Source organism: Sinohyriopsis cumingii, chromosome 10 (genome assembly GCF_028554795.1).
Source record: "Sinohyriopsis cumingii isolate HCF-2022 chromosome 10, ASM2855479v2, whole genome shotgun sequence".
NCBI lineage: Eukaryota > Metazoa > Mollusca > Bivalvia > Unionida > Unionidae > Sinohyriopsis > Sinohyriopsis cumingii.
In genome coordinates, this window is record NC_142970.1 from 71,852,476 (window position 1) to 71,866,210 (window position 13,735).

The following is a 13,735-nucleotide window of genomic DNA, read 5'->3' on the forward strand; positions in this document are numbered from 1 at the left end:
TATGTCTGACCATTTCCCGTGCATCTAAGACAAAACGATAGTATTTATTTACACCCTTGTCTAATTGCTTGTAACGGTCATTAGCACTTTGTGAAATAAAATCTCAGTGATACAGACTTAACTGGCAAGGAATCAATTACCATTAATACAAACCAATGAAGTAATTTTGTTCAGAGCAAATATATATTGTTTTCTTTCAAAACCCCTCGAGGTGTATCAGGTTTAGGTTATACATGTATAGCTTTCAGGCTGTTGAATCCTACCAGTTTTGTACAATTCTCTGACTGTTGAATCTTACCAAATTTGTACAGCTCTCTGGCTGTTGAATCCACCCAGTTTTGTATAGCTCTCTAGCTGTGGAATCCTAACATTATTGTACAGCTCTTTGTCTGTTTAATTTTGCCAGCTGTTGAATCATATCAGTTTTGTACAGAGCTCTGGCTATTGAATCATGCCAGTTTTGTACAGCTCTCTGGTTATGGAATTATGCCAGTTTTGTACAGCTCTCTGGCTATTGAATCATACCAATTTTGTACAGAGCTCTGGCTATTGAATCATGCCAGTTTTGTACAGCTCTCTGGTTATGGAATTATGCCAGTTTTGTACAGCTCTCTGGCTATTGAATCATACCAGTTTTGTACAGAGCTCTGGCTATTGAATCATGCCAGTTTTGTACAGCTCTATGGTTAATGAATCATGCCAGTTTTGTACAGAGCTCTGGCTATTGAATCATGCCAGTTTTGTACAGCTCTCTGGTTATGGAATTATGCCAGTTTTGTACAGCTCTCTGGCTATTGAATCATACCAGTTTTGTACAGAGCTCTGGCTATTGAATCATGCCAGTTTTGTACAGCTCTCTGGCTATTGAATCATGCCTGTTTTTATGTTTAGTTAGTTACATACGCTGCCTAATTATTACTCGCAGTTTTTGAATTGCATCGAAAATTCAACATCAATATTTTCTTCGAAGCCACGATATTTAAAGTTGTTCTCTCATTGTTACAACTCTATAGTTCTAGAAAATGTGATCGATTAGAATGAGAAGTGATAAGCTTTGTAAAATTCAGCCAACAATTTCTTCCCTATACAAAAAGTGAAAATGTAAAAAAGGACCTTACGGTATTGCGAAATAATACCAATATAATCCTAGAATTACAGACACAAGTCCTAAGGATTAAAGTTCTGAATATACTTTAGTAGAAATCTAAATTAAATGCAACATTGGAAGTGTTGACGTGCCTTGTGTGACCTTGTAGTGGTGATGTGCCAACAGTTCTTTTTTAAATACAATCCAATGATATATCCTTATTTGAAATTTCACTGCAATTCAAGTCTCTATTTCTAAGAACGTTATTGTTGAGCCCTTTGTATATCCAGAAAAGATTCAACTGAATTAAATAATTTGAAAGATTTTTTTTTCTTTCTCCAGCCCAAATGAATTAATGGAGACAACAATAATGCAATTGATTCTCCTAAGGACGAATTATTAATTTCTAAGAAAACAAGATTATATAACCTCTACCTGACCCCAGTCACAATTAGCATTTTCTCACAAATATATTACCCAATGAAAAGTTTCCTTCTGGATGGCTCCAAATGTTTACAAGATAAAATTTAAGTTATAATTAGAAGTATATTTTGAAACTTATAATGCAGACCTTTGTAAACAACCGGTAGACCAGACATTTCATGGAAATTTCCAAAGTTCTAGACTCAAACTGAGATAAACATGCTGATTACAAAACCAAAATCAATGATTCAGGTCAGGTAGGAAATGAACTCGACTTTTGACAAGGTAAAGTCCAAACACAATTGTCCATAACATATAATGAAAATGAATATAAAACTAACAAACAAGCAATGCGAATTAAACACCCCGAACAATATATATTCCAAGATTGGAATAACAATCAGGAAGTAAAAGAATCATCATATTAATTTCTTCTCAACAATGTAATTAAATATAGGGTCTTTAACTTCGTCGGAAATATTGATGTAATCATCAACAAGATGGATTCCCTCCAATGAAATAGTTTGGTACTTCCCTCCAATGAAAAAGTTTGCTATTTCCCTCCAATGCAATAGTTTGGTACTTCCCTCCAATGAAATAGTTGGGTTCTTCCCTCCAATGAAATAGTTTGCTACTTCCCTCTAATGAAATAGTTCGGTACTTCCCTCTAATGAAATAATTTGGCACTTTCCTCCAATGAAATATTTCGGTACTTCCCTCTAATGAAATAATTTGGTACTTTCCTCCAATGCAGTAATTTGGTACTTCCTCTCCAATGAAAAAGTTGGCTACCTCCCTCCAATGAAATAGTTTGCTACTTCCCTCTAATGAAATAGTTCGGTACTTCCCTCTAATGAAATAGTTCGCTACTTCCCTGCAATGAAATAGTTTGGTACTTCCCTCTGATGAAATAATTTGGTACTTTCCTGCAATGAAATAATTCGCTACTTCCCTCAAATGAAATAGTTTGCTACTTCCCTCTAATGCAATAATTTGGTACTTTCTTCCAATGAAATAGTTCGCTACTTCCCTCCAATGAAATAGTTCGCTACTTCCCTCTAATGAAATAGTTTCCTACTTCCCTCTAATGAAATAGTTTGCTACTTTCCTCTAATGGAATAATTTGGTACTTTCCTCCAATGAAATAGTTCGCTACTTCCCTGCAATGAAATAATTTGGTACTTCCCTCCAATGAAATTGTTTGCTACTTCCCTCCAGTGAAATAATTTGGTACTTTCCTCCAATGAAATAGTTCGCTACTTCCCTCTAATGAAATTATCTGCTATTTCCCTCCAATGAAAAAGTTTGCTACTTTCCTGCAATGAAATAGTTTGGTACTTCCCTCTAATGAAATAATTTGGTACTTTCCTCCAATAAATTAGTTCCTACTTCCCTGCAATGAAATAGTTTGGTACTTCCCTCTAATGAAATAATTTGGTACTTTCCTCCAATGAAACAGTTCGCTAGTTCCCTGCAATGAAATAGTTTGCTATTTCCCTCTAATGAAATAGTTTGGTACTTCCTTACAATGAAATAATTTGGTACTTCCTTGCAATGAAATAGTTTGTTACTTCCCTCCAATGAAATAGTTTGGTACTTCCTTGCAATGAAATAAGTTGGTACTTCCCTGCAATTAAATAGTTCGGTACTTCCTTCCAATGAAATAATTTGGTACTTCCCACTAAATAAATAGTTTCCTACTTCCCCAGAAGCGTAGCTATGATATTTTGCGCCCGGGGACGAACTATAAAATTGGCGCCCCAGCCCCCTCCCCGTTTAATCACATTTTTGAATATTACCCTTGTTTACTTATTATAATGTAACGTTGTAAGCCTCATTTTGGCGCCCCTGTACCTTGGCGCCCGGTGACATATGTACCCCCCTGCCCCCCCCCCCCAGCTACGCCTCTGGTTACTTCCCTCCAATGAAATAGTTCGGTACTTCCCTCCAATGAAATAGTTTGGTATTCTGTCACCAGTTGGATCGGTAAAATATATTTCATTTTCAGGGTGACCATTCACTGCAATGCCTCTCTTGTGCTTTGGAAAGTATGCAGCATTCATTGTGTGTGTAAATTTGTCGTAACTACTGCTGTGCCGACCACGTAGATCAAATAATGTATTATCATTGAACTTTTTGCAGACATTGCTGCGTAGCAGGATGTGTAGAACATAACTATATTGTTGTCGTAGACACTTTACCAGGGGCGTTGTCCCTAAGGAGCAGTACGTGTCGTTGATCGGAATTGATGTCAGTAATAGCGGCGATCATAAAGCCTATGCACTCATGTATATAACAATGAACGATAATATATTTGTTATGTAACAGATTTGTCCTGTAAAATTTCATTTGATCTTATGCAGTCGATTGTATTTACTGTTCCCATAATCAGATGTGATTCTCAGTTGTTTCTTTCGAGTTTGTTCATTTCCTTCACCTTTATACCTGATTCATCCCATTTCTTTTTACACAATCCCTGCATATATTTTTCATTTTAGTTTCATCATCAGTTTTTCCTGTCACATCTGTAAACTTTACAACTACAATCGTTTATTAAGTACACATCTCGTCTGAGAATGACTGCGGCAAGTATTTCAGTACTTTCATTTCAATTCATATCAAATGAAACTTACGTGAAAACTTTAGTTTGTTAACAAACTCTGCATATCTACACACCATAGAAGATGTACTTGTTTTTTATGTATTGTACAATATATTTTCCCTTATAAACCGCTCCGGTGGCTTAGTGGTTAGAGCGTCCGCCTCGGATGCGGGAGGTCGTGGATTAGGTCCCCGGCCGAGTCATACCAAAGACTTACAAAAATGGTACTTACCGCTGCCTCGCTTGGCGCTCTGTATTAAGAGGTTAATGTTAGGATTGGTCGGCCTGGTGTCAGGATAATGTGACTGGGTGGGACATCATGCTACATGTCTGCGGCATGATGATCCAGTGCTATACGTCACTGTAAAGTTCCACACGGTAGACATCGTAGTGATTTGAATGAATTTTTTTAAAGTTACGTTAAAAAAATCCAAATCACACACCCTTATAAACTAGTTTTGATTAAGGTATGGTTATTTTGTGTGACTGAATATATTCATGATGTGCTAGAGTTGTTTATGGTACTAATTCTGATAAAGTCAAGATTGCATTAACATCTATGCAGGGCTCAGCAAAAATCTTTCTCAGCTCTCGTCCCTAGGAAGAGTGAGTTAAACAGATATTTCTTCCCGGTTATCATATTACTCAGATCGTACACTTACTCGCTATACTACCTACTGGTACTCATTTACACACACACACACACACACACACACACACACACACACACACACACAGAAACATTAAGACTCGATACGTGCTTGGCACTAATATGGACCCAAACTAAGAAAATATTATGTTTGGAAGGAAGAAAGCGAGTTTAAAACCATTCAATGCAAAGTCTCTCAGATAAATCTATGATGGACAAATAAGAGTTTCTTGACGATTTTCGAGTATACTCCAACACTTTTCAGTAATCTAGATGTCGTGTTAATGCGGAGATGGTTTGCTTTTAAACGATCTATCACGTATCTGTAAGAGTTACATATGTGGGAAGTTATATGGCAAAAACGGTCGAAACTGTGTAATTTTTCGTCAGGTGTTACATTTGAATTCCAAGTATTATGTCACTATAACCAATTTTAGTAATAAGTAATTCATTTCAGTCAAACCTACTATTAAAGTGCACTATGCAAGTGTGCCTATTCAAGGAACGATTACTGGTATTTCAGATGTTATGGAAGGTTATTACGTTATGATTGCGTTTATCAGTTGATTACAATGGATGTATTGCGAATAAGTTGATTGGAATCGGTGAAGGCTTTTGAAAACTTGTTTTAGATAAAGCTAGCTGCATTTTGTCGTTCAAGAAGTAGTTACATATTTATATAAAAGTGTGCTGGCCTCATCGCTTTGACGTAAGAATGCATCGATAAAGCTAAACAGTGTTTAAAATAGTTTAATTGGGGCGAGCGTAACAATGCCTCGGTGGACGAAGAATTTAAACATATTCGGGTCCATATACTAAAATGGTTTTAAGCCTCTATCTTCACGCTAAACATGTCTTCATGATTTATATCCATTGTAGACTATCTGTGTAAAATAAAAATAAAAAAATAAAAAAATTAAAAAAAAAACAATGTAGAGTAACTGTGTAAACAACAACAACAATAAAAAAATATTTAAAAAAAGCCTGATTCCTTTGTGACATGTTCTGGATAGAAAACTAGTAGGCAATATAAGTAAACATAATCGATCACTGACTCGTGTTCAGCAAAGTTGAGCTGAGACGTTGGTTACCGATAGAGAATTTAACTAAATGTATTCTAAAGATACGAATCTGCATCTACTCGATTAAGGGGCGAGTAAGTACTAAAGGTTTCCTCGACACAACAAAATTTACCTGGCCAGGACGAGAAGACGAGAGGTTTTCCAGAGACAGCCTCGTGATCTTCGTTGTCTTTTATCCCGTTTAAATTATGTAGGCCAGCTTGTAGTCTTGTAGTCTTTTACGTTTGACTTTCTTTTTCTTTTTGAAAATGTGTCTCAATTATCTCTATATTTTAATGTTATGTATTTTCATTTCTTATGTATTGTCGTTTATTGCAATGTTAGGACATTGCTTACGTCATAGTTGCATTTTTACTTCGTTCCTGTGCACCATTTTGTTGTCTAAATGCGATATCTTGTATATGTTTTTTTTAATATCTGTTTTTGTGATCTATATAAATTTGCATAAGTTCATCGTAAAGCATCTTCCTTTTCTAAATTCAATACATTAAAAACGCATTATCTACAAAAATGTTTTAAACGTTTTATTCTTCTTAATACGGACATCTTTATATTGTGATTCCTTTAATTTAATGGAATGATGTTTACCATCTGTTCCCAACTTTTGAATGATGCATCATGCCCTTTCAATTTGAGAAGTTCACACTTGTTACCTTTCATTGTCAAGGTCTTAAAATCGTTTCAACTTTGCATATGTCATCTTGTTTGTCGTAACTCTTGCTCTTAACATCGTCCCTTCAAATATCCATTCCCTTTAACCTTGTAAATCACGGATATATCTTGGACGAAGTTAGGAAGGTAACCCTTTCCTTAAACACCGTTCTGTTTCAGCCATTTAACAGCAACCCTAGAATACTATAAGCTAGATAAATTGTCTTTAGGCGCTAGCAACACGCGAACGGGACCTCCAGCAACAATGGAAACATGAATTTTAGCAATCCTTTCAGATGCATGAATGATTTCAGACTTATCTTAGATTTTGCCTTCCTATATTGAATAAAAACTTCATGTATTTTATCACCATGCCCTGTATTAATTCAAATTTTGTTTTCAATGTGTTATGTTCTTGTTGCATAAATGTTGACTGAAATGTAAAATTTACATTATTTCGAGTTTTAATATAAATTTTGCGGAACACAAACGTGTGTGTTTATCTACATAGAATACACATTTTGTATCTTTTTTGCCATACTGTTTTAAAAAGTTTGATGTCAGGATGGAAAATGTTTATTTCAATGCTATCACCATAGAAAGTAATCTGTCAATCTTAGTTTTTTCCTAAAACACCGCAGGACATTTTTAAAGTTTGAATTCAACATTTTTATATGTTATTTGGTAACATGGTTGCTATATAAATGTGCGTTATCTCTTTGTACTGAAATTAATGTTTTAAGATAACCTCACTAAAATGTCACAATATCATTTGGTGCCATTATTTATATTGTAAATCATTTTTCAGAATTATTTATCGCTATATTCAATGCACAATTAAGAAATTATAACGTGGTCTAAGATTCGAGTGTACAGTTGGTAACTACAAAAATATGGATGGACCCTCTTCAAGGTATAAGTCTGGTCTAGTGATATTGGGAATGTACTTTCTTTTTTTTTGTTGCTGTTGTTGATTTTTACAAATTTTTTTTAAAGAAAAGTATGTTTGGACCAGAAATGTTCTCGTGTAGGGATACGAGTTTTAACGTTATTTTTAAACAGTTTAAAGTGTCCCATGGCTTTTCTTTCACTATCATGACTGAACATAATATTGTTTATTGCAGATAGGATCCCTGTGCTAATCCGCCATGATGACTCATAAATGGACACTCGGTTTGCTCTTGATAGCAATTTTGTGTTTAGAAGCGGTTCAAGCATGGTTAATGTTCTGGACTGGGTAAGATTTAAAAAATGTGTTTTCCTCGTCACTGCATACCCTATCGAAACGCTAGATACGAAATGGATGCTAATACTGGGCTGACGACTCTTTTTGTATACAAGGATAATATAGTCAATTTTGAAGGACAACGAATGCAATTTTTTTTTAAATATTCAGAATTTAAATGAAGGTCGACTAAGGTCCAAACAAGGCCAAGGTCCCAATGGTTAACATTGTGACTGTTTTCAGATCGAAAAGAAAAGTTCGTTTTCCATTCTTATTAATTAAATTACCGTTACACAGAGGCAGTTAATTAATTCGGGCAAATGTGAGGGTGGGCTTGAGTGTCAAAATATATATTTATTCTTAACCCGTTTTATATAACTTTTACTACTCATTTAAATAAATAATAAACAGAAATAAGTATGATGGTGTTTCGTTGTTTTAGGTTAAACTCCATTTTTCAGCACAGGATAAGCTTTACGTGGCGAACAGTATATCTATTGAAAGAAGAACATAGAGCAACCTCGGGAAGAACAACCGACCCACGGGAAGCTATTGGCAAACTTTCTCCCATGCCCACGCTGGCTGAGCCAGGGACTCGAACCCAAACGGACAGAGGTTAGATGCCGGTGATTTGTAAAACACTTAGACCACTAGGCCACTCGCGGCCTATATCGGTTGCATGAAAAAGAACGAGCAAAAATCCATACGATTAACGGAAATAATAGAAGTTGCCCAGATTAAGGACATAATTTTCAAAATTGACCATGTTCTGATACAACGTTTATCGACTGTTACACGTACTTACAATTTTAACACGTTGAATCATTATCTGTGTTTTTGTTCTTTTTTAATTCCCAACTATTTTTTTAAAAATAGCCTGCACTGATTGACTTTAAAAAATAATATGCACTCGGAGCTAAAGAGAGAACACCTTTGGGTGTAAAAATTGATTCGGTGTTTGCTTTTACGTCTTGGGGCTGATGATCGACGTAGAGAGTCAACACAAGTTGCTGGAATCGAAACTGTATTGGCCTTTTGAGTGAGTGCTCAGTACCACTTGGTCACCCGGAGCCCTCTCAAAGATTGTCATAACTTTAATTGTCATAACTTTAAAGTCGCTGCAAAAGTGAATAAAGCTAAAACAAATTATTTTCTCAACAATATGTTTAGATTACATTGCGGGTGTAAGGGGTGTGTTTTGGGTGCAGTGGGGTGAAAGAGAACACAATTAACCACAGGACTGACAAAAAGTGATATCCTAATTCATCACCTTACAAATGAAGAGTTGCATGATCAATCAATCTTGCACCGTGTTAGCATAGCTTTTACGACCGACACAGGTATCAGTCAATCTTGTACCATGTTAGCATAGCTTTTACGACCGACACATTTACCAGTCAATCCTGTACCGTGTTAGCATAGCTTTTACGACCGACACAGTTACTGTAAAATTATACATTTCCAAACAAACAATGTTCTGGTTATTTTGATCTCTAGTAAAGGAGCTGTTGATTCATCAAGAGTCCCTCCAATACATGGCTAATGAATGTATGCATTATGTACCAGTACTCGCACTGCATGGCTATTGATTGTATGTGTTTATATACAAATGCATGCATTGCATGGCTATTGCTTGTATGCATTTATGTAATAGTACATATATTGCATGGCTATTGATTGTAAGCATTTACGTACTAGTTAGCATATGCATTGCATAGCTATTGATTGTATGCATTTATGTACTAGTACATGAACTGCATGGCTATTGGAAGCATGCATTTATGTACTAGTACATGCATTGCATGGCTATTGATTGTATGCATTTATGTACTAGTACATGCATTGTATGGCTATTAATTGTATGCATATATGTACTAGTACAGGCACTGCATGGCTAGTGAAAGTATGCATTTATATACTAGAATATTCACTGCATGGCTATTGAAAACTTGCATTTATGTATTAACACATGCATTGCATGGCTATTAATTGTATGCATATATGTACTAGCACATTCACTGCATGGCTATTGAAATATGCATTTATGTATTAATACATGCAATGCATAGCTATTGAAAGTATGCATTTATGTACTAGTACATGCATTGCATGGCTATTGAAATTACGCATTTATATACTGGTACATGCATTGCATGGCTATTTATTATATGCATTTATGTTCTAGTACATGCATTGCATGACTATTGGTTGTATGCATTTATGTACTAGTACATTCTCTGCATAGCTAGTGAACGTATGCATTTATGTACTAGCACATTCACTGCATGGCTATTGAAAGTATGCATTTATGTACTAGTACATGCATTGCATGGCTATTGATGTTATGCATTTATGCGCTAGTACATGCAGTGCAGATACAAAAGAACAGAGCAAAAGTGGCAAATGTATGGAATATGTCTCATGCTTTGGGGTCTGCATATAATAGTCCAGTATCGTATTTCTTGCCCATGTTTTAGTAATGGACCAACCCTCTGTTTCTGCGTCAACTGTTGCTGTTTTTAGAAAGATATTTTAGAATTTTCAAATCCTGAACGGTAACAATGGCTCCTGATGTACTAAAGCCTCTCTCGGAGGGCGCGAAAGTTGTAGGAATGCATAACGTTTACCTAGCTCCCTGTACAAGGAGTGGGAACATGCACTGCTAAGCTTTCCACCATTTCAGAGGATCCTAATCCAACATTATTAGGGATTCATTCCTGAAAAAGTTAACTTCATGCTTCACTCTGTCAAGTCTGGATTGGGTCGGCTTTTCCTCCCTGACAAATATAATATCACCATAAACCGACGCAAGTCCCCTCAGAGGAGGGAGAACTGGATCATCTGATTTAATCCCATCTGCGGAAAAATAAGGTAAAATGAATTTCAGTAGTTTTTTTTTATATTTTCTGGCGTAAAAGTTGGAATCTAATAAAAGCTGTAATAACAGAACGTGAAACAAAAACGTCAGATTCAATTTCAATAAATCTTTTCCTGGTAGGTAATGGAACTTGCGAAACCAACCATGCCCCCTTGTTGTGCCATGATTGGAATTCCATTTTCAGATGAAGTGACTGGGCTCAGTAATCCCAAAAGACCAGCAAATATAGCAAAATCTAACAAAATACAATAACTTACAAGTATCATCAACTTCTTGCGGGCTCGAAAATTAGCTTTTTCTGCAATCCGTAATTTCTGGAAGCGGAATCAGGCAATTCAAAATGTCTTAGACACGAGTAACATCTTCCTCTAGAAATGAAGTAATGTTACTGGCGTTGCATCTAACTTCCGTGATTAACTAAATTAGCATAAAGAACAGGTTGCACTTCAGGAACCATCCCTTTATGTAAACAGCAGAGTTTCATCCTCTGCACATATTATCTTGAATCAGTTTTACATTTTGAAGTCATCGTAATTTAGTTTTGCCTTAAAATACAGCGGCATCTATATTGTGAAAAATTACATAATCCTTCATAATACGACCATTAATTCTTGACACGTCGTCGATATTTAACGCTTTGCGCTCTACTAGGTTCGGAGTGAGAGAATAACAGAATATTTAAGGGTTGCATCCGACCTCCGAAGCAGCCACACCATATTATACGTACTGTCCTCTCACTGAGGGAGGATTCTTGCAGACTCCATTTCTCAATAGCATCCACAGTTACTTTAGCGATGTTTAAGCCAATGTGATTCTCTGGAACGTTCCTGGTTAGCAGAAAGAAAGACTCCAGTTCCTAGCCCTCATTTAACATCAAAGCAGTATTAGTAACATGACACTGGACGGCTCTACTCGTCCAGTCATCTGTTGTTAAGTGTTACATGTCCAAGAGACTTCTTTTAATCATGTCTCGGCGAACGTAATAAATGTCCGGCACCACCATTTCGGGGATGTATGTCCAAACGACGGAAAGCCATATTGAGGATCCAAAACCCTAACCATTTCTTTTAAACAATCGTTTGCAACAACATTTTTAGCAATAAATCTAGCCACGGTAGCTGTTAAATTCTTGTGTCGAACACTTATCTCTTTATATATAGATGTAGACGCAAACATCGCCGGAATTGTTATGTTACATTTCACCAAGGTCGAATTAGATGACACTAGATAACCCTGCTGTTGATGATGTCAATCCTTTCATCTTGTGGTCTCCAATTAGATGAGTGCTTACATTATCCGTTCCGTCACTATAACGTACGTCAGTATTGCTCTTCTTGCACACTGCAATACCTTCTTCAACTTCGCCTCTACTCGTCGTTTCCTTTAAATCGAAAAATGCCCACACGGCACATTTCGCTTGTTTTGTTGGGAATAATACCCAAAAAAATCCATTAAAAAAATATATTTCTGAAACTTAAAATTCAGGTCTACATGCCTAAACACTTAACAAAGGAGTCAATGTTAATCGATATTTGGATACAAGAAGAGGAAATCTCTGACCAATGATGCATTTCACATGGAAAATATCAGATGTCAGCGCTGTTAATTTAAATATTTTGCTGTCTTTATTACACATCAAACCGATGGTGTATACTTTCTCGCATGTACATTCCGACATTGGATACAAATGTAAATCATTTTAGAGTATTTTATATATTTACGAACACGGACTCTTAATTAACGTTCATTTAGTGTCATTACGAGCATGGACTCTTGAGAATTTTTCATTTAGTATCATTACAAACAGTACATGAATATCTGAGGCAAAGTCCCCTTCTTTTGACACCCTCACCCACCACCCCCTTAAACTTTGCCGGAATAATGGTACTGAGCGTCGCGTTTTACATTCTCTTGCTATCTCGTGCTTAGCGTGCGTCTAGGAGAAAAAGAAAATATGGTTCTCGAATTCAATTTCAGAATTGTGTGGAATACATAGATTTATAGGATGAAAGCAAGACCGTGAAAAAATCGCGATACAGAAAATGGTATTGCGCTGTGTTGCAAGAATAGCAAACCGCAATATACCGGTATACCGGTACTGAAAAAAATTAATGCTAATATATACAAAGAAAAAGGACTGGGAAAAAAACAAAACAAATCTACATTTTGTTTTAGTAGAGTGTGGAATATGACAGGAAAAAAAGGGCCGTCTTGCTTTTGACAGGTGAACCTAAAGTTACCGAATACTGTGCAAGATGTAGGACAGCTACAAATATACTTATGAATGCTTAGTCAACAGTTCCAAATTGAACAGAGTTTCTTTATTATCCCTGTACATAAGGATTTAAATACATCCCAAGAGACACAAATGCCACTATGTCACCAATTTTTGGGCGTAAAAAGGTTAAAGATTGAATATATTGCAAGTAGCAAATTGAAGGAAAGTGTTTGCTTACGTGTCAATTTATTAGAAAACAAATACAGGGAGCGGTCTTTTATATATGTGATTGTAAAGCAGAATGCATACAATTCTTGTATTTCAGAAAAGGACAAAAGACCTCTTCATGTTCCTTTACATCATTTTATATTTGACAGTGATAAGACATTGTTAAGTTTTCTTAAAATCGTATGAGGTACTCGTAATCTTAGAAACTATTGTGCACTAAATATCAGACTTCAGCCCCGACCCTGGTGTCTTATTGATCAGCGAATATTGATTATCAGGTAGTGGTTGAGTTTCTAGCACTTTTGGGCGAGTAGGCGTTTATTGGTTTTGCTGTCCAAAACATGTGCAATACAAATAACAATAAGTAGTCCCCTACACTGAAATAAAAATTAAAATAAATATGCGTCTGTTGGTTTTGCTGTCCCCTACGTTGAAATAAAAATTAAATATAAGTAGGCATTAGGTTTTGCTGTTCTCTACATGTGAAATAAAAATTAAAATAAGTGGGCGTTTATTGGTTTTGTTATCATCTGCATGTGAAGCAAAAATAAAAATATGTAGGCATGTTTTGCTGTCCCCTGCATGTAAAATAAACATTGAAATAAGTAGGCGTTTGTTGGTTTTGCTGTCCCCTACGTCGAAATAAAAATTAAATTAAGCAGGGTTAGGTTTTGCTGTCCCGTACATTAAAA

General features: G+C 35.9%; 1 protein-coding gene across 1 annotated transcript in view; it reads left to right on the plus strand.

Annotated features, from left to right (window-relative positions):
- LOC149790377 (uncharacterized) overlaps nucleotides 1-13,735 on the plus strand; it is a 280,245-nt gene that overhangs the window by 8,245 nt on the left and 258,265 nt on the right. Inside the window, exon 2 of the mRNA XM_089972426.1 lies at nucleotides 7,619-7,731. Coding sequence (XP_089828552.1) covers nucleotides 7,643-7,731 — 89 coding nt within the window. The 5' untranslated portion in view covers nucleotides 7,619-7,642. The remainder of the gene's footprint in view (nucleotides 1-7,618; nucleotides 7,732-13,735) is intronic.